Raw genomic sequence first — 21197 nt, 5'->3', positions numbered from 1 at the left:
TTTTTTGAATAAGAAGGTTTTAGAGCGATATGGGCCAAGTGCGGGCAAATGGGACTCGATTAATTTAGGATATCAGGTTAGTGTGGATGAGTTGGACTGAAGGGTCTGTTTCCATGTTGTACATTTCTTTGACTCTCTGACTCTGGGTGGTGTGATCTCTGATTGACCCTGGGCCACGATCATTGCTGTGCTGCAATAGCCTGTAGGTGGAACTGAGCTCCTATGAGTCCCACTCTGAAAGGTTCTGGATATAATCCTGTGCAGCAGTAAGTGTCAGCATTTTTGCATTTACGGGAAAGATAGGAGACAAATTTTCGTACGGCAAAATTCATAAGTTGATTATCAGCTGACCTGCTTTATTAGTAAGTAATGACCAAAAACCAAAGCAAGCTCCCTAATTACTCTCCCTTCATCAGTATGTAAGGATTGTTTGCGTAGTTTAACATTTCACCCAGAATGTCATGCTACAGCCAGTGCTGCTTTCACACAATATGGCACCCGCTGTTGAAAGAGGACTTATTTTACTTATTCATGGGACGTGGGCATTGCTGGCTAGGCCAGCGTTTATTGCAATTATGACTCAACCACATTGCTGTGGGTCTGGAATCACCTGTAGGCCAGACCACGTTAAAAGTCATAGAGATGCGCAGCATGGAAACAGACCCTTCGGTCCAACCCATCCAACCCAGCCCATATCCCTCCTAACCCTTCTTATTCATATACCCATCCAAATGCCTCTTAAATGGGATGGCAGATTTTCTTCCCTAAAGAGTATTAGTGAACCAGATGGGTTTATACAATAATGGACAGTTGTTCCAAGGTCACCACTTGGCTAGATATAGTTTCAGTCGAGATTTTTACTGAATTCAAATTTTACCACCTTGTACGTCTCTGGAACGTTACCCTTTCATCTGGAATACTTGCCCAATGCTGCCAACGATGCCATTGCTTCTTCTATCCAACTGTCACAAAGCCACAGCCGTTGGCACAGTTTGGGTCTCAATTTTGCTATTTAAACGTCGTATAGATACCATTCACAAATCACCAAGAAGGGCTGGAATCCTATTACTGGCAGAGAGAATGAGGGAAAAAAGGACACTCGCAGAAGGAAAAGAAAGATACAGTTTTCAAAACAGTGAGAAACTCAATCCAAATAAAGCTAAAACTGTAGAGTTGAGCACAGAATAAACATTATCAACTGAACTCCCTTCTCAGTGTGGAAGGGGTTATGCTGGAAACGTCGACTCTCCTGCTCCTCTCCTGACCGGCTGTGCTTTTCCAGCACTACACTCTTCTCAACGTATTAGTGTGTGGAAAGGCTGCCTGTTCTGCGATGCCATCCAAGAACCATGTTCCTTGTTGAGGGAAGGTACAGGAAGGAAGGGTCCACAACTCACCAGATTTCCATCCCTCATTTCCCACAAATGACAGTCAGGTGGATTATATTGCCAATCTTCTCCACACATTTATCTGAACCCTCTACCCATTCGCTGTCAGATGTCCATACCAAGGATGTTAAATATCTACCCCTCACACTCAGCATATCAGAAGGCTTCATCTAAATTCCATTTGCATCAGGTGTATCATACACAGTCCATTTCCTTTCAGCCTCCTCCACTATCATCAATCATTTACTTCAAGCGCACTATGCCCCTGAAGGGGTGCCTCAGTGGTTAGCACTGTTGCCTCACAGCACCAGGGACCCAGGATTGATTCCATCCTCAGGTGACTGTCTGCTTGGAGTTTGCACATTCTCCCCGTGTCTGCATGGGTTTCATTTGGGTGTCTGATTTTCTCCCACAGTCAAAGGTTGTGCAGGATTGGCCATGCTAGATTGCTCTGTAGTGTCCTGGTGTATAAGGTCTAGACGGATGAGCTACGGTAAATGCAGAGTTATAGGGATAGGATAGGGGACTGGTCCTGGATAGGATGCTCTACAGAGGGTCAGTGTGAACTCAACAGGACAAATGGCCTGCTTCCACATTATCGGAATTCTATGTGGGACACAGAACATAAACCTCTGCGACAAGGAGTTTTGTTTCAGGTTGTCATGTTGCCAGCCACTACAAATATCCCAACCCAACTCGTAAGTTGATGCTGTTTTTGTTGTATAATTGCATAGGTTCTAGGCCAGGCAGGTAGAATATGCATGTAAGAGAATTACAATGCATTATGATCGTTGACATTCAGGTATAATGTTAGTTATGTGTATGCAATGTACAGTGACACGAGTAAGCACAGAAGCTAGACAATGCATAGGTCTTTGATAAGTTAGCAATGTAACAAGTTCCTGTAGTTAATAAACTTCATGACATCTGTCTCAATGAGAACCTGATCTGTGTGGTACAAGGGAGGTGATCTACAAAAATGGGCAGCATGCAGGCCATATCATACTGGCAACGGTGTTAGGCCTGAATACCCACATCGGTTTATGTGGTATGTGATGTTATAATGGGAGGTGGGGCAGAATTGTGCTCAGCACCACTGGGTTAGTGACGGGGTAAAGTTACCAGGGTTTCCATGACTGATCCTTGCCCAGTGATCCAACTGATGGGGTGCTGCGTTGTGGCAGGATTGAGGTCAGCAGTGAGGCCTGTCACAGTGGAATAGCTCAATGAGCACTCCCCTTGCAGCCTTGCACACAATCAGCTGAAGCTGGGTTTGGTGTGGCCTGAGCGTGGCTCGAGAATGACGAGGACAATCTATAGAGCAATTAATTGAAGATGGAAGCAGAATTAGAGGAAGTAGGTGAGGCAGTTGCTACGCAAGTCAAACGGCTACTTCCTACATTCAATTTCCAAAAGATAAATCATTTTGAGTTGCATGACAGCATTCAGTGTCCTGGTCTAAGGCAACATTGTCCAGTAGAAATTGTAAGCTAGCCCACAGGTGTTGCTATGGCAACTCTGTTCTAGCCACATGCACTTACTTGAGTCAAAAGCCTCTTTTGCTTTAAATTAAATGTACTTCATCTGTGTTGAGGACTCTTCTGGTGCAATGGTAGTGCCCCTACCTCTGGTTTAGATTCAAGTTCCACTTGACCTGCTGTCTTATAATGTACTCAGGCAGGCTGAGTAAAATAACACTACAATGTGTCTATGCAATTCAAACCTTTATCACCACTCACTCAGGTAGTAAAGCACAACAATAAAGCAAACACATTTTTCATCTTCCCAGTTAAATGCAGAAACAAGTTAAAATTCACCTGCATCTGTCATAAGTGAGTGAGATCATAGGTCCAATGATGATGCTAACTACTGACTTTTACTTTACAAATCAAACACGTATGGTGTCACATCTGGGGTGACGCGGTGGCTCAGTGGTTAGCACTGCTGTCTCACAGCGCCAGGTTACTTGGTTCGATTCCACCCTCAGTCAACTCTCTGTGTGGAGTTTGCACATTCTCCCCGTGTCTGCATGGGTTTCCTCCTGGTGCTCTGGTTTCCTCCTGCAGTCCAATGATGTTCAGATTCAGTGGACTTGACCATGCTAAATTACCCATATTGCCCAGTGATGTGCAGGTTGGGTAGATTGGCCATGGGAAATTACCCATAGCATCCAGGGATGTGCAGGTCAGGTGGATTGGCCATGAGAGATGCAGGTTTACGGGATGGCGCTGGGTGGGATGATTGTTGGAGGGTCATGATGTGGCGATGCTGGTGTTGGACGGGGGGGCGGGGTTGAGGAAGTCAGAAGTCATACTCCAACAAGTGTATTTGAAATCACAAGCTTTCAGAGCGCTGATCCTTCATCAAGTGAAGTTTGAAGGGTCAGTATGGATTTGATAGGCCAAAGGGCCTGCTTCCACACTGTAGGGATTCTATGATGCTATATCTGGATTCCCAGTTAACCTCATGAGACTGAGATGGTCTTTGGACAAGATCAGTCAGGATCCCTGGTGAGAGGAAGGTGGGGAATCTTGCGAGGGAAGAGGTAGGAACTTGCAGGTATGTTCGATCGTTGCTCATTCATCTTTACGCTTTCTGAGCTTGCAACCAAAAACTATGCAGTAGCAACGAACATCTGTCAGCTTCAGTGATCAAGTGAACAGTGTTGGGAGACTGAAAGGCAGATTAACCTTCAAAGAATATCATATTGCAAAGTGGTTCAATACAATGAAATCATTTGAAGAGATTGTTAGCCAACCATTCTGCATACAGTAAAATCCCATGTGAACTATGTAAGTCAATAATTAGTCGATCTGCTTTGGAGAAATGGGTATACCCTTTATTCTTGCTGTGGGGCACCTTCCTCCAGGCATCGACGTTCAGTTCTCTGTAACTAAATTAGATTAGATTCCCTACAGTGTGGAAACAGGCCCTTCGGCCCAACAAGCCCACGCCGACCCTCCGAAGAGTAATCCACCCCCTCAAGTCTCAAGGTAGAGTATCATGGGCCTCAGATTTGCCGTAATGTAATTGTGACAGTGGGAATCAAGTGTTAAGAGATTCTGTTAGAAGGTTAGAAGCACAGCAGCTCAGAGTAGGGAATGGTGCTACATGTGCGAGGGTTAAATAAAAACCGAAAGAACTGCGGATGATGTAAATCAGAGATGTGCTGGGAAAGCTCAGCAGGTCTGGAAACATCTGTGCAGAGAAATCAAAGTTAGCATTTTGGGTCCGGTGAACCCTACCTCAGAACTCTGGGGTCACCGGACCCGAACTGTGAACTCTGATTTCTCTTCAGAGATGCTGTTCTTGTTACGCATGAGGGTCTCCCTGGTTCACCAGCTGGTATCCAACACCCCTGTTCACTCCGCTGGCCCTGCCCTCATGGATGGAATCATAGAATCCCTGTAGCGTGGACACAAGCCACAGGCCACACCAATCCTCCAAACAGTAACCCTCCCTGACCCATTCCCCCCAGCCTATATGTACCCCTGACTAGTGCACCTAGCTTACCCAGCCCCGAACATTATGAACAAATTAACATGGCCAACCCACCCTGACCTGCACATCTTTGGAGTGTGGGAGGAAACCGGAGCAAACCCCCGCAGACACGGGAAGAATGTGCGAACCCCACACAGACAGCCGCCTGAGACTGGAATCGAACCCGGGTCCCTGGTGCTGTGAGGCAGCAGTGCTCATCACTGAGCCCCCATGCCACCCCAAACCTGATTCAATAGAAAATGCGGTGCATTCAAAACAAAATGCAGGGCAAACAGATAGCAGAGCGGGTTAGTTTGAGAACTCTTTCTAAGAATTGGTGTTGATAGTTGGCCTGTTGTTTGGGGTTTATGGCACTAGTCTAAGGTGTGGGGTGACCCTCAGGGTTAAATCATCAACAGCCATCCCTCTTGAATGAAAGAGCAGCCCTCTGGTCCCCTGGGGCTATGGTAATCTTATCATTTACTGTGCTGGGAAGTAATCTAAATAGTCATGTGATATTTTTGCTGTACCTTTTTCTCAGGCCTGGCTTGTCTCTCACAGCAGCTTCACTGTTGTGGTTTGGGTCTTCTGCTTGGCTGTATAATCCAGATCAGATTAATTTGATTGTCTGAGACAGATTTCCGGCTGCGTCTCCACTTGAACAGGACACCCTGTGGTCTAGAATGGTTACAACAGGCTACAATACTCTACAGCATCAGAGGCTGGGAGGCAGCGTGGAAGGAGCGGACATTTAGCCCAATAATTTATCACTCAAATATGGCACAGGAAATCACACTGGAACTCTATTTCTTGAGTTCTTTTTCTTTAAATACTCTATTTGACACATTGCTCAACTTGCTACAAGGAACTGCATCAAAGTCTGTACACCAGGTCCATGCTGTCAAGATGCAGCCACGAGCAACAACAGATTGCATTTATATGGCAACTTTAACACAGTAATGCATCCCAAGATAATTAGATAGAATTTGACACTGAGTCTTCTTTTTAATTCACTTGTGGGACGTGGGCATCGCTGGCTGGGCCCAGCCTTTATTGCCTGTCCCTAGTTACCCCTTTGAGAAGGTGGGGGGTGTTGAGCTGCCTTCTTGAACCGCTGCAGTCCACCAGCCATGGGTTGACCCACAATGCCACTGGGGTGGGAATCCCTAACCCTAACTCAGGATTGTAACCCAGCCACACTGAAGGGGCAGCAATATATTTCCAAGTCAGGATGGTGAGTGACTTGGAGTGGAACTTACAGGGGGTTGTGTTCCCATGTATCTGCTGCCCTTGTCCTTCTAAATGAAGGTGGTCATGGGTTTGGAAGATGCTGTCTGTGGATCTTTGATATATCTCTACAGTGCATCTTATAGATAGTAGCAGCAGTGAGCGTTGGTGGTGGAGGGAGGGGATGCTTGTTGATGAGGTGCCAGTCAAGCGGGTTGCTATGTCCTGGATGATGTCAAGATTCTCGAGTGTTGTAGGAGCTGCACTATCCTGGAAAGTGGGGACTATTCCATCCCACTCCTGACTTGTGCCTTGTAGCTAGTGGACAGGCTTTGGGGAGTCGGGGGGGTAAGTTACTCGCTGCAGTATTCCTATCCTTGTAGTCATTTTGTTTACACAGTGAGTGCAGTTGGGTTTCTGGTCAATGGTAATCTCTGGGATGTTAATAATAGGGGTTTCAGTGATTGTAATGTCATTGAATATCAAGGGTTGGTGGTTAAAATGTCTTTGATTAGAATAGTCATTGCCTGGCATTTGTATGGTGTGAATGTTACTTGCCACTTGTTAGTACAAGCCTGGATATTGTTCAGATCTTGCTGCATTTGAATACTTTCCATCACTTTACGAATGATTGAGCAGATTGATAGGTCAGTAATTGGCCAAGTTGTATTTGCCTTGTTTTTTATATACAAGACCTACCTGGGCAATTTTCCACATTGTCGAGTCAATGCAAGTGTTATAACTGTATGGGAACAGCTTGGCTAAAGGGACAGCAAATCCTGGGGCACACGTCTTCAGTTCTAGTTCCGGAACGCTGTCAGGATCCACAGCCTTTGCAATATCCAGTGCCTCAACTGTTTCTTGATGTCATGTGGAGTGAATTGAATTGACTTTATCAGGCTGTAGTTTGACCAGTCTGTCAGACAGCTCTCCCAGTTTGGGAACTAGTCCCCAGATGTTAAGGAATTTGCAGGGTCAACAGCACAGTTTCTGCTACTGTCATTTCTGGTGCCTATGTCATTATTAGGTGGTGTTTCATTTCTTTCATGACATTTGATAGTGATTGATACAACTGACTGGTTGGCTGACCCACCTGTCCATCTTCCTTCCTACCTATCTGTTCCACTCTCCCCTTTGACCTATCACCTTTACCCCCCCACCCCCATCCACCTATTATACTCTCAGCTACCTTCCCCCCCCAGACCCAACCTCGTCCCCTTTATTTCTCCACCCCGAGACTCCCAGCCTCATTCCTGTTGAAGGGCTTTTCCCCATAACGTCAATTCTCCTGCTCCTCTTTTTCAGCGTCACACTCTCAATTCTAATCTCCAGCTCTCACTTTTGCCTGAGCAATTACATCGGACAATTTAGAGCCAACCACATCGCTTTGGGTCTGGAGTCATACTTAAGCCAGACCAGGAAAAGCATGCAGACTTCCTTCTTTGAAGGATGTCAGTGAATGAAATGGGTTTTCTGACAATTGGCAGTGGTCATCAGTAGATGTTTAATTTCAGATTTCTTTGAATTGAATTCAAATTCTATGCTCCACTGTGGCAGGGTTTGAACCTGGGTTTCCCAGGTCATTCTGGATGAACAGCCTAGCAATAATACCACTCGGCCATCACCTCCCTATACACAAGCTGATAAGGATTTGCTGTCATGGGTGGCACAGTGGCTCAGTGGCTAGCACTGCTGCCTCACAGTGCCAGGGTCCGAGGTTCGATTCCAGCCTCGGACGACTCTCTGTGTGGAAATTGCATATTCTCCCCGTGTCTGCGTGGGTTTCCTCCGGGTGCTGTCCTTCCCCCCCCCCGCCACAATCCGAAAATGTTAGGGTGGATTGGCCATGCTAAATTGCCCATAGTGTTCAGGGATGTGTACGTTAGGTGCTTTGGTCTTGGATAAATGTAGAATAATAGGGGAATGGGTCTGGATGGGATACTCTGCGGAGGGTTGGTATGAACTTGTTGGGCCAAATTGTACACTGTAAGGATTCTATAAATTTGGAAATTAAAAGGTGATGGGACTGGGGTTGGTCTGTAGCACACGGAATACGTTGTAGATAACAGAGACTTGGGGTGCATTACAATCTGGGGAGCGATGATTTGAATCAACTTTAGTTGACAGGCAGGATAACTCTGGAATGGTTTTAAATCCACACTCTATTGGAGAGTTACATCCCAAGTGTAGTTTCATCATGCAAATTGGAAAAGGGATATCATGGTTCAGGTGGTAGCCAATGGCCAGTGCATTTGTAAGCTGCTGACAGAGTTAGTAAAAAGTGAGACTAACTGAGCAAGATGTATTTGGGAACTAGAATGTCACTTCCTGTCAGTTGTGTGGGGAGAGGGAAGGAATTCATTCCAGAACCTGAACAGCTCTGGCTGCATCATGTTGCGGTGTGCTGAGATTAACATGTTTAATTTAAAACGTTTAGGAATCTTTAAAGGCCGATACAATTTCAGAAACTCTGGTGAGTGCGGGTTTTGTGTGTGATCTGTTGTGCTTTGGGAACAACAAGGAGTGAGGGGTGCTGCAAAATACTGGGGGTGTTGGAAAACTGAAGCAATCACTGAAGAAGCTCAGCAGAGCTGGAGAGAGAGCATTTCGAATTCGGTGAGACTTTTCTTTAGAACTGGTCACATTAGTTAACTCGCTCCTCTCTCTCCATGGATACTGCCAGACTGGCTGAGTTTCCCCGGTATTCTCTGTGTTTCTCTGTTATATTTTTACTCGCTCAAGCGAGGTGGAAGCCAATGGGCCTGAGAGAGAGCTGAACTCTTGTGAAGGTTGGTCATTGGTATCGAAACAGATGACCAGTGAGGGGGTAGACTTACATCCACTGGGCTAGCTTTATTAGTGACCATTGTTCCAAATTGTTTGATGGGTCATTCTGACTGCATGTAGTGATACACTATTAGAATAGGAATGAATTGGAAATGCCTGATGGTGGGGGATTGAGCAACAGGAATTCTCGCAGAGCCCAATGCCCAAAGGAAATCACCAATGTTCTACTCAGAAGTGGATTCCTCATTAGTCATGGTGTGTTTGTCAGGCATCTCTGGCTGGAGTCTGTATCAAGGCTGTTTCAGCACGGAAGCCACATGGAAACCTTGAGCTGATTAATGGCATGCATGGCTGATGCTACAAAATAATTGTCGCCGTAATCAGACAGGTTTTGTTTTCCTGTCTCAGCGTTAGTTGAATCAGAGATATTTTATCATGATTAACGATAACAATAACGTCTGTTTTAACTTGATGAAACAACTGGTTTCATGAGTCAGTACAACCCCAAGAAAAGCCGTTCAACCCATCCAGTTTATACCAGTTGTCTGTCTGGTCACTCCTATTTCCCAGTTCCCCTGTAGTCCCTTAAGCTTATTTCCCTTGAGTTAAGCCCATGCAATTTCTTTTGGTATTCATTGATTGACTCTGTTTCTACCTCCCTTGTAGATAGTGGGTTTCTGACATTACCATATGCCATGTAAGTGAAGCGCTTCCTCACATCCCCTGTATTTCCCCTCCAAAACCTTAAAATCTCCAGTCATTGTGCCACTCATTCATGGGAGAAGCTTCTGTTTATCTGTGTGGTCTTATCCACCTTTGTCAAATCTCCCTTTCACCTTTTTGTTCACCTCTGCTTTTTTACAAGGGTGTCATTATGTTCCTGGTGTCTCTTGGAAGCAGTGCAGACTGTGCGCGTAGACCCACCCTCCCATTGTACAAGGACCCTCTCTGGTTGCAAGACCAGACCCAATAGTATTCACTGAGAATAAGCTACCAAAAGGTTCCCCTCGTTTCTATCTTGCCACTTTAAGTGGATATCATATTTTGGAGCTACTAGGGCCAGTTTCAAAGGAAGCTCGGCAATTTGCAACCAGTCAAACTGCCAAACAGCAGGAGTAAGTTACATTTATATAGCACCCAGAACAGCACTAGACATCCCACACAAACACTTCTCAGGAGCATAAACTGCCAGTGCCACATAATGCGTTACACATTTCATCAACGCAAATTCTCTTTAACGCGATTGACGAATTTGGGGACGCTGTTTCTACAGTGTGACTGTTAAAGCGTGTGTTGGCTGCAATGTCACCAACACTTTGAGGGCCGTTTCTAAAGTGCAGCTTTTCTGTAACACAGGGTTGCATAAGAACATAACCATCGTGTTATAGAGGAACTGACTGGCTGAACAAGTAAGTGAAAACCGAGATGGAGAGATAGGTTTGGTGAAACTTCTTACAGGTGCAATAGGTGAAAGAGGTTTAAGAAGGCACATTCTGGAACTTATTGTCCCAAGTTGCTGATGGCCCAGTTGCCAATGGCAGAGTGAAGTAGAGGAGGTGTAAGAGCCTGCAGGGAAACCGAGTGGTCTGCAGGTTGAAGAGCTGCGGGTTTTCACAGCAATATGGAGTGAGTTGAACACAAGGCTGAGAATTAGACGTTTGTGGGGTTGCCAGACTGGAAATGAATGTAGGTCATTGAGCACAGGTACATTGACACGCCTGAGACTGGCAATCAGAGAAGTCAGCTGATGCACTGGCTGGGTTTAAGTTCTGTATTTCTCAACCTCTTGCCTCAAGGAACCTAGGAATAGTCCATCAGCTTGAACCTTGCCAGAATGATTCTTCGACCATTCTGTGGTGGTCAACTCAAATTAGTCCCATAGATAAAATGTAATTGGATTGTTCGAGGAAATTATTTTACTTCTAAATGATTTATTTTATCTTTTAGATAAAACTATTCACAGGGAATGAGTGTTGAACATATCATTCAAAAGGCACACTCCCAGCACTGTTCTAGAGTCCCAAAAACTAATATAGCAAGGAAGGAGGCGATTCAGCCCATGAGTCTGTCCTAGCCCACTGAGCAATTTCCCTGTCTTTTTTCCCATTGCTTTACAATTTTTGCTGTCCAGATAGTGATCCAAGAAATCTTCCTGAAGTAACTGAGGCAAGATATTCCGAGAGTTCAAGGTGAACATCAAGTTAACAGTCAGCAAGAAATGAGCTATCCTAAACATTCGGAAAAAAAGAAGTCCAAAATTTGTTTGCATGGAATTATGGCACATTTATAAAAATAGGTCCCCAATGAATTTTTCTGTCCATCCATTCAATTTCCTGTCATGACTTTGTTTCATGCTTTTAATGTCAACAGTTCAAATGCAAAGTGTTTGTTTTAATCAAATAGTTGTCAGTGATTGAGCACAGAGAGGGCTTTTTTTTGTATATATGGAGAGAGGGTTATTAAGAGAGTTGCATAACAGTGGATTGTGTGGTTGTGAAACGCATTACCAGATTAAGTAATTGAAGCAAATAGCAGGTCAACACTTTAACAAAATGGGTTTGATTAAGGGGTGATAGAAACGTAGAAAATAGGTGCAGGCTGATCATGCAATCTCAGTATCCCATTCCCACCCTCTCTCCATGGCCCCTTGATCCCTATGGCTGCAAAAGTAGGGTGGCACGGTAGCTCAGTGGTCAGGACTGCTGCCTCACAGTACCAGGGGTCTTGGGTTCAATTCCAGCCTCGGTGTGGAGTTTGCTCATTCTCCCTGTGTCCTCCGGATGCTCTAGTTTCTTCCAAAAATCCAAAGGTGTGCAGATTAGGTGAATTAGACGTGTTAAATTGCACATAGTGTTCATGGGTGTGCAGGTTTGGTGCATTAGTCAGGGGTAAAATAGGGGAATGGATCTGGGTGGGGTACTCACTGGAGGGTCAGTGTGAATTTGCTGGGCCAAAGGGCCTGTTTCCACACTGTAGAGATTCTATGAGCCACTTTTGAGATGATTTGTAGCTCGGGTTGAGATTCTGGATGTAAGTGTGCTCGCTGAGCTGGAAGGTTCACTAACACCAGTGCTTCATTCAGAGGCTCACTGATAATGTTACCTGGTGTGGTGTTGAAATGTCTGAAGACGAATCTCAGATTACTTACTGAGCTCGATGAGCCACATGCAGCTCCCTCTTGAATATATCTAATGTACTGGCCCCATGAGCGTCCTGTGGGAGAGGATTCCACAGGTTTTCCACTCTCTGAGTGAAGAAATTCTTCCTCTTCTCCGTCCTGAATGTTTTATCCCTTATTTTAAGACTGTGGTTAGGGGAGTAAACCAGGTGTAAAACATGGGATTTAGGCTTTTGTTCATATGGGGGATTGGTGTCTGTATGGACTGGTGGGTCTAAATTTCAGATTTGAATTACATGGAAATTTTGTATAAAAGCGAACATGCTCTTGATGGTAAATATTGGCTGAAACTGTTAGTAATCTGTGTGCTCTCTCTTCGAAACACCTCCCATTAATATTCTCGAGCTTTTCTAAATCTGGATTTTACTGTTTATTGAGGCTGTCAAGCTTCTTTAATTCAGTTGTCAATTCTAACACCCTACAGGTTTGATAAAAGGGTTGGATTTCTCTTCTCTGCCGCTGCTGTGCTATATTGTCCAGAGTATCACTGTTCTCACATGCCCCAGTGTACACTTGATGGGAAATATCAGAGTAGGAATTTCAGTAAAAGCACAGTTTGGGAAGTTGGGGGTGGTGAGAGAGGGAGGAATGACAGGAGTAGGAACTGACTAAAAGCATGAAGAGAAGTTTGAAATAACATGCATCAGTTTTTTTATGCTGGGGATTGATAGGACCTCAAGCTGAAGGCTTGAAGAAAATGAGCTGGAGGAAGCAATCACTTTTCTTCTGTTGCTGTCATGGATTTCATTGAAGCGATAGTTTTCAGTGCTGGGGGAACAAGGCGCTTTTCTGTTTTTTTTGTGGCACTAAGTATGAGCATAACACACACCCAAAGACAGAAAGCAGTTTCTGTTTTTGTTTCAGATCTCCAGCATCTGCAGTTCTTTGGTTCACTATTCCACTCGCAAAATGTAGGAAATGCAAAACCCACTGTGTGCACAGAGGAAGCAAAGTCGAGATAAGCAAGCAACTGAACTCTTGTTGAGCATTGATGGATGAATATTGTCCGGGATACATGGGTGAACTCAAGTATTATAATTTAGGATAGTGTTGTGGATATTTTTGCACCCATTCGGAAGATATAATCTTGATTTAACAAGGTTCATAATTCCTTGAAAGTGGAGTCGCAGGTAGATAGGCTAGTAAAGAATGCATTTGGAATCCTTTATTGGTTCATGCATTGAGTAGAGGAGTTAGGAGGTCATGTTGCGCTGTACAGACATTGGTTCAGCCACTTTTGATATACTGCATGCAACTCTGGACTCACTGGAAGGATGTTGTTAAAAGAAATGAACTTACAAGAATTTTGCCAGGGTTGGAGGACTTGACCTATAGGAAGAGGCTGAACTGGCTGGGGTTGTTTTCCCTGGAGTGTCGGAGGCTGAGGGGTGACCTTATAGAGGTTTATAAAATCATGAGGGGCATGGATAGGGTCAATAGACAAAGTATTTACCCTGGGGTTGGGGAGTCCAGAACTAGGTTTAGGGTGAGAGGGGAAAGATTTAAAAGGGACCTAAGGGGCAACTTTTTCACACAGAGGGTGGTACATGTATGGAGTGAGATGTCAGAGGAAGTGGTGGAGGCTGGTACAATTATAGCATTTAAAAGGCATCTGCATGGATATATGAATAGGAAGGGTTTGGAGGGATATGCTCGGGAGCTGGCAAATGGGACTAGATTAGGTTAGGATATCTGGTCATCATGGACGAGTTGGACTGAAGGGTTTGCTTTTGTGCTGTACACCTCTATGTCTACAGCCAGGAAACTGGATCTACATAATCAATCAAATGAACTCTTTTCATTGATCATCGATGGATGAATGTTGGCCAGGATACCTGGGAGATCTGGGTTGTTTTTCTCTGGATAACATTGTGGGATTTTATTTGTAGCCGCTAGGAAGGTATGATCTCGATTTAACTTCTTATCCAATTCATGATTCTCTGGTACTGTATTTCTGCTTCCCTCTTGTCTCAAGTCAAACACAGCCTCTCTACACTCTGCCCAAATTTCAAAACAAAACTCCCAACAACATTAGTGTGACATTTTTGTCATCCTCAATACTGAGCGTCACTATGTCTCTGAGTGGGATTGAATATATTCCACCTCATTCAGACATCAAAAATGACGCAGTTACACTTTGTGCCAATTGGTGCCAGGCTCTGGCAGCAGTAACCATTAAGAACTGGATTGAGAAAGTCCTCTTCATAGATAAATGTTAAATGAGTGAGACTCCTGCATTACTTTGTAGAAAGTGAGGACTGCAGATGCTGGAGATCAGAGTCGAAAGGGTGGTGCTGGAAAAGCACAGCAGGTCAGGCAGCATCCGAGGAACAAGAGAATCAACGAATGCAGGGCTTATGCCCGAAACGTTAATTTCCCTGCTCCTCGGATGCTGCCTGACCTGCTGTGCTTTTCCAGCACCACACGCTAAACTCCTGCATTGCCTTCAATTGGTACCAGAGCCTGACTTTAGATCAGTGACATTTGTAGTGGTTTGCTTTCTGCAGACTGTTTTCCGTTTCTCTGATTTTCTATAACGTGATGTTCTGTACCTTGCTGTGTCGAACTGCAATATGTTCTCTCACTCTATACAAATCAACATTTCAGTTTTAAGGAGTCTGTACCACAATTACATTATTAATATATTGTAATGTCCCCATAGGTTCCACTGGTGCCCAGGGCCATTATAATGTCTCATGCACTGTGTTCTTTAAGGTTGCAGTTCTCAGATTGTATTTTCTTCCCCATGATGCAGTTATTCTCACTTATTTACGTTGCTTAGGGATTGTTACTTTCTTTAAAATAAATATTTCTTCATTTAAGGCCTTAAATAAATGTTTCAGCGTTTATCGTTGATCAAAACACACTGAGCAATCTATCACTGAACTTCCAAGGTCAGTCTTGAATTAGGAAACACCCAGGGGACAGGAGATTCGATGTTTCGGACATAAGCATCATTCCTGATGAAGGGCCTATTCCTGAAAAGTCGACTCTCCTGCTGTCCGGATACTACCTGACCGGTTGTGCTTTTCCAGCGTCATGCTTCTCGACTCTGATTTCCAGCATCTGCATTCCTCACTTTCTCCCAGACTTGAATTAGGTCATCCTGTCACCAAGACTGTTTACAAAACAAAAGTATGAAAACTGTTGACAATTTAATGCCTGGCCGTGTCTCTCTAGTATCTGTTAGAGTAAATATCTCCCAAATCTCATAGTCATTTGAGCGTTGGGAACATATTTGGACCGATCGGTTCAATGGGAGCAGTTCCAAAAGTTAATGAGAGATTCAAACACTGGGACTGCTCTATAGAAATTGCACTACATTCCCCAATCTGTGCTCCACATGCCAACTACCCATTGCAACCTCTCTGCTCTCCACCACTCAATCTTTCCCCATGGTGAGCAAAATCCATTTAAACCTTCGCTGTTCAGATAAGGCAGTGGATTCCTTGTTCCAATAGCAAAGGCATGTAATGTATAATCTATTGAGATTCTGTTGAGGATAAATATGTTTTGTGGAAGCTGCCATGAGTAGACCGGAAGGTAAGATGCTAAATTTGGATTTAAAGCCTTTTGTTTGCTAAAGATAATGAAGGCTGAGAGAGGAAGGTATCACTCCCATTCACAATTCTCAGAAAGAATGAATGAGTGTAGATGAGATGTCATTGGTTAGAAAATCATTTGCCTGGATCTTTGGGCTCAGGTTTTACAACGTGCAATGGAGTAATGCTCGTTCCAACTGAGATGGGCAACTTGTACGTGGCTACCCATCTGAATGATCTCGTAACTATCGTTTGCTGCTGTCTCCCTTTTCAACCCTGCTGGTGAACTTTGACCGCAGTAGGAAGCCTCAGCTGTGTTGTTGCAGGCCATGTGGTATACAGACCCCATGACTGATAAAGGCAGGCTGTCTTTTAAAGGAAACTGCTGTAAGAATGCTGCAAAGGTTATTCCTGGAAACCCAGCAATGGGAAAGACAAACATGACAAGGATCTCCCAAGCCTTCATAGAATTCCTACAGTGTGAAAGCAGGCCTTTCAGCCCTCTGAAGAGCATCCCACCTCATCCCTGTAAACGCACATTTGCCCAGGGCTAAGGCACTGAGCCCTACACATCCCTGGACAATTCAGCATGGCCAAACCACCCTAACCTGGGCATCTTTGGACTGTAGGAGGAAACCAGGGCAAACCCACACAGAAACGGGGAGAATGTGCAAACTCCACACAGACAGACACCCGAGGCTGGGATCGAATTTGGGTCCCTGGTGCTGTGTGGCAGCAGTGCTTACCACTGAGCCACCGTGCCATCCTTAAGAAACCTCAGGAGCAGATGGCTCTCAACATCACAGCGGGGATTCAAGGGGAACTGGACCATACAATATTAATGAGAATAATGGGGGATAGGACTCCCCCAGCTCAGTTTTATCCTGCTTTCTACCATAGTATGCTGACTGCTGATCGTGTGACTATGGACCTCCTGCATCCCACTGCTCCATCCTTCTCTCTCCTTGCCCTCCAAAGTTTCTACATTCGTACACTCGAGGACCAAAGCGTTTCCTGTTGTGAAAAGGCTGGCAGGAGGAAGAGAAAAAGCAACAGGGCAGCACTGACAGAGCAGCCCCCTCACTTCTACAGAACATTGCATTTAGCTTGGAGCTCAGGAGAAAGTCGGGATCTAGATGGGATGGGCTCTGAATGGGCAACCACCAGGCCAGGGATAAAGGCTAGCGTGCTTGCCCACTCACTGGAGGGGGGGATAGAAAGTGAGTTCCTGCTGCAGAGGAAGGTGGAACATGGCACAAACACTGAATGTACACGCAGTCTGAGTGCGTTGGCCCATACTCTTGAAGAAGATTGTGTGGACCCACCCAGGTAGTGACCAGTAATGCGGCCTGACTGTGGAAAATCCAGATTACCCTTTGTAATGCTGAAAATAAATTCATGCCCAACAAGTATCAACTCACCAACAATATAAGGAGAAAATTCAGAGATGTTACAACACAGAAATAGACCAATTAGTCTGTCTGGTCTGTGCTTACATTTTCCCCTCCAACTTCTACTTATCATATTAACCAATCTTTTCCATTTCCTTTCAAACAGCATTCCATCTCCTGTCTAATGTTGATCAAATTCCTGCCTCTCAAATGAACATCACTGCTTCGTAACTCTGGGGGAAGAAGGCTCTCCTGCTGTCTGTTCCAAGTGTCTGCTTTCTAATACCCCTCATATTAAACACTTCAATGCGACTGATTGACTTGCTCAGTTTTTGTAAGGCAGGAGGGAGAAAATGAGGACAGCAGATGTTGGAGAGTCAGAGTCAAAACGTGAGGTGCTGGAAAAGCACAGCTAGTCAGGCAGCATCTGAGGAGCAGGAGAGTCAACGATAAAGGGTTTATGCTTGAAACGTCGATTCTCCTGCTCCTTGGATGCTGCCTGACCGGTTGTGTTTTTCCAGCACCATACTTTTTGACTTTAGTTACACAGTAGCCTTGAAATAAGCATGTCAAGACATTGGTTGCTGGAAGTTAATTGAAACTTTCATCTCCAGGATACCACCATTTTATTGGGTGAGGGAACAGAGCAAAGGTGGATAAATCAAGTTAAGCTACAGATCATCTGGGATCTAATAGAATCATTGGGACTTGAGTACATGAATGGTTCCTACCTTAAACCTCTGAGGTCTAACCCGTCAAACCTGCACCTGTCCAACATTAATCCCATCTCCATTTATTGCACTAATCCTTTGTTTTGTTCAGTTTAGTGCTTGGATACCCAAAGAGAATAACATCTTTGCATCTCTACAGACCTGAATGTCACGGAGGATGATGGCCGTGGGAGTAACCAGAGTTTAAACAGCAACACCAGTCTTCCCAATGTGCAGAGAAATGCGTGTGACACCATGAGATCAGTTGCCAGTTGGGCTGTGTCTTTTGAAAGGTTGCTGCAAGATCCCATCGGTGTGAAATATTTCACAGTAAGTAATCCCCCCCGCTTCACAATGCAGCCCCAAAGGCGCATCCACCACAGATGAGCATTTTCCTGGATTGTGACCCCAGTTCCTCCTCTCCATAATCAATTATTTTTCTCAAACTTTTCTCCTCACTCCCCAACCCCCCCATTCTGACCTGCAACAAACCTAACACTAAGGCTCAGCCATGAGGTCAGCTACCTCAGACGGGTCTTTCATTTCCAAATAATCACAGAAGTTGCTAGAAAAGCTCAGCAGGTCTGGCAGCATCTGTGGAGAGGAGTCGGAGTTAACGTTTCGGGCCCAGTGACCCTTCCTCAGAACTGAGGGCAGCTAGGAAAATGTTGTTTTTTACGCAGAAGATAGGGTAGGGGGAAGTGGTAAGGAATAAATGAGAGGTGGGATAGAACCCAAAGAGAGAGATGAGCAGTTGGACAGACAAAGGACTGGATACCGATTTGGCTGAGTGGGTGAATAGCTGTTAATAGAGACTGTTATTGGCTAACAATGGGCTGTGTGTTACTGCAGACCATGGGATACCAAGGCCTGGGTTAAGGGCTTGGGAGAGCGTAAAGTTATTAAACTCAACATTGAGCTCAGAAGACCGTAGAGATTTTTTTTAAAGATTAGATTCCCTAAAGTGTGGAATCAGGCTTTTTGGCCCAACAAGTCCACACCGACCCTCCGAAGAGCAAGCCACCCAGATTCATCTTCCCTACCTCCCTTCAAAGGTTAAACCCTTTGACTGATGCACCTAACAGTATGGGGCAATTTAGCACGGCCAATTCACCTAACCTGCCCATCTTTGGGAATGTGGGAGGAAGCTGGAGCACCCGGAGGAAACCCACACAGACACGGGGAGAATGTGCAAACTCCATACAGACAGTCGTCTGAGGAATTGAACTCAGTTCCCTGGCGCTGTGAGGCAAACAGTGTTAACCACTGTGCCATCCCAATTTCCTAAGTGGCTTATGAGGTGCTGTTATATCCATCTTGCGCTGAGCTTGGCTGGAGCAAGCCTGAGACAGAGATTATGACCAGGAGACAGGGTGACCTTCATTCCTTTTGTCAATGACCTTTACCCTACAGTCTCCTTATTGGCCTCACCATAACTCTGGTTGCCTCTTCTTATCTCTCTCATCTCTCTTCCCCAGTCTCTCTCTCTCTCTCTCTCTCTCTCTCTCTTTCCCATTACCCTGCATGGTGTCCTTGATATGTCCTATCCCCCTATTCCTTACCCTTTTGGCTTCTCCGTGTTGTATTTCAATCTTTGTGATTGTGTTTCGACTTAATGTAATCCCCAAGTTGTGGAATTCTCTCTCTAAATCCATCCTCCATCTTGTCCTCTTATCAGATTATCCTTACAATCCACCTCAAAGCTCAACCCTTCCAATCTCTCTTGGCTCATTGTCTATTTTGCTTCGTCGACTGTGATGTACTTTGGGGCAACCCTGAGTTAGTAAGAGTGTAATTCTATATGGGAAATTCCTCAATGTGAGAAATGGTTAATAATTTCAAGTTGTCGATGATGATAGGGAAGGATCATGGTGTAATTCTGAGACCTTTGTCATTGCTGCTTAAAGGTGATGCTTTCTCAGAATTTGACATTGATGGGCAAGCCCTATTGTCCACCAGGAGAAAATTGATGTGTGCCATTTTTGGAGTGCAAGGAAGAATTGTGATTCAGTCAAGTGGCTTCTCCTTATTCACTCAGGGGATGTGGGAGTCGTTGACTGGGCCAACATTCATTCCCATCCTTAGCTGCCCTTGAGAAAGTGATGCTGAGCTGCTTTCTTGAACTGCTGCGTCCCATTCGGTGTAGGTACAGCCAGAGTGTTGATAGGGAGGAAGTTCCAAGATTTTGACCCAGCACCAACGAAGGAAAAATGATAAATTTCCAAACCTGGATGGTGAGTGACTTGGAAGGGAACTTGCAGGTGAATGGCGTTCCCATGTTTTTGCTGCCCTTGTTCTTCTGGATAGTAGTGGCCATGGGTTTGACAGGTGGTGTCTAAGGAGATGGAGTGAGTTTCCACAGTTTAGCTGGGTGTATCAGTTTGCATCAAACACGTCAGTGTGAGATTGGCCAGCCTGGGTGAAGAAGTTAGGGTTTCCTTCTAAAGTGGGAGAAAGTGAGGACTGCAGATGCTGGAGATTAGAGTCGAGAGTGTGGTGCTAGAAAAGCACAGCCGGTCAGGCAGCACCCGAGGAGCAGGAGAATCGATGTTTCGAGCATCACCTCCTGATAAACTGCTTATACCCAAAACGTCGATTCTCCTGCTCCTCAAATGCTGCCTGACCGGCTGTGCTTTGCCTGCACCACGTTTTTCGACGCTTTCATTCCAAAGTGTCATCCAAGAGTCACGTCAGACAGCATTATGGCCACTTTCATCATTTTTAAAACTGATTTCAATTTTGCACACTGCTCTGGTAGAGTTAGAACCCTTATGGTCAGAGATACAAGTCAAGTAAGCTAGCTCCTACAATACCACCATGCGTGTTGGAGTAATTAACACAGGATCAGAAATACCCCGAGGTATTTTGCTGAGTACTCAAGAGTCGAATATAATATTCACATAAATCTCCACAAGAAGAGGTTTGCTCACTTAAAGCAGTAACCATTCCATTGTCTACTGAAGTGAGGTCTCTCGGTTTTTACCTTCTGTGGTAGATGGCATACGAATGGACAGTATATATTTAAAACAAAAGTAGGATCGGATAAGGTATTGTTTTCTATAGAAAAGACAACCTTCGGGCATGAGCTGATGAAAGTCTTTCAAGTCATGAAGGAGTTTGATAAGTTAAAGAATGGAGAATATTTAATTTATTGTTAAGGGGGTGGGTCAAGGCGTGATGGTTGGTGGGCATGCCATGTATATCAGAGGCTAATAACAGGGCGCTGGTGCTCATTGTGGGCGAGGGGCTCCCATGGTTGTGTATGAGGCCCAGGAGTCCTGGCCAAGATCAGCTCTGAGGCCTATCGTCTCTGTCTCTGCTCCTGAAGAAAGTGAGCACTGCAGACGCTGGAGATCAGAGTCAAAGATTGCGGTGCTGGAAAAGCACAGCCGGTCAGGCAGCATCCGAGGAGCAGGAGACTCCAAGTTTCAGGCGTAAACCCTCCATCAGGAATGTGGCTTCTGAGCCATGGGGGCTGAGAGATAAATGGGAGG

At 45.0% G+C, this 21197-nt stretch overlaps 1 protein-coding gene across 3 annotated transcripts in view; it reads left to right on the top strand.

Annotated features, from left to right (window-relative positions):
- LOC122556800 (regulator of G-protein signaling 14-like) overlaps positions 1-21197 on the top strand; it is a 93845-nt gene that overhangs the window by 26104 nt on the left and 46544 nt on the right. For all 3 annotated transcript variants that reach the window (XM_043703996.1, XM_043703997.1, XM_043703995.1), the window contains exon 3: positions 17864-18033. In XM_043703996.1, coding sequence (XP_043559931.1) covers positions 17864-18033 — 170 coding nt within the window. The remainder of the gene's footprint in view (positions 1-17863; positions 18034-21197) is intronic.

This window comes from Chiloscyllium plagiosum, chromosome 14, assembly GCF_004010195.1.
Source record: "Chiloscyllium plagiosum isolate BGI_BamShark_2017 chromosome 14, ASM401019v2, whole genome shotgun sequence".
NCBI lineage: Eukaryota > Metazoa > Chordata > Chondrichthyes > Orectolobiformes > Hemiscylliidae > Chiloscyllium > Chiloscyllium plagiosum.
The sequence above is the reverse complement of the archived record's forward strand: the minus strand, read 5'-3'. Positions and strand labels throughout refer to the sequence as shown.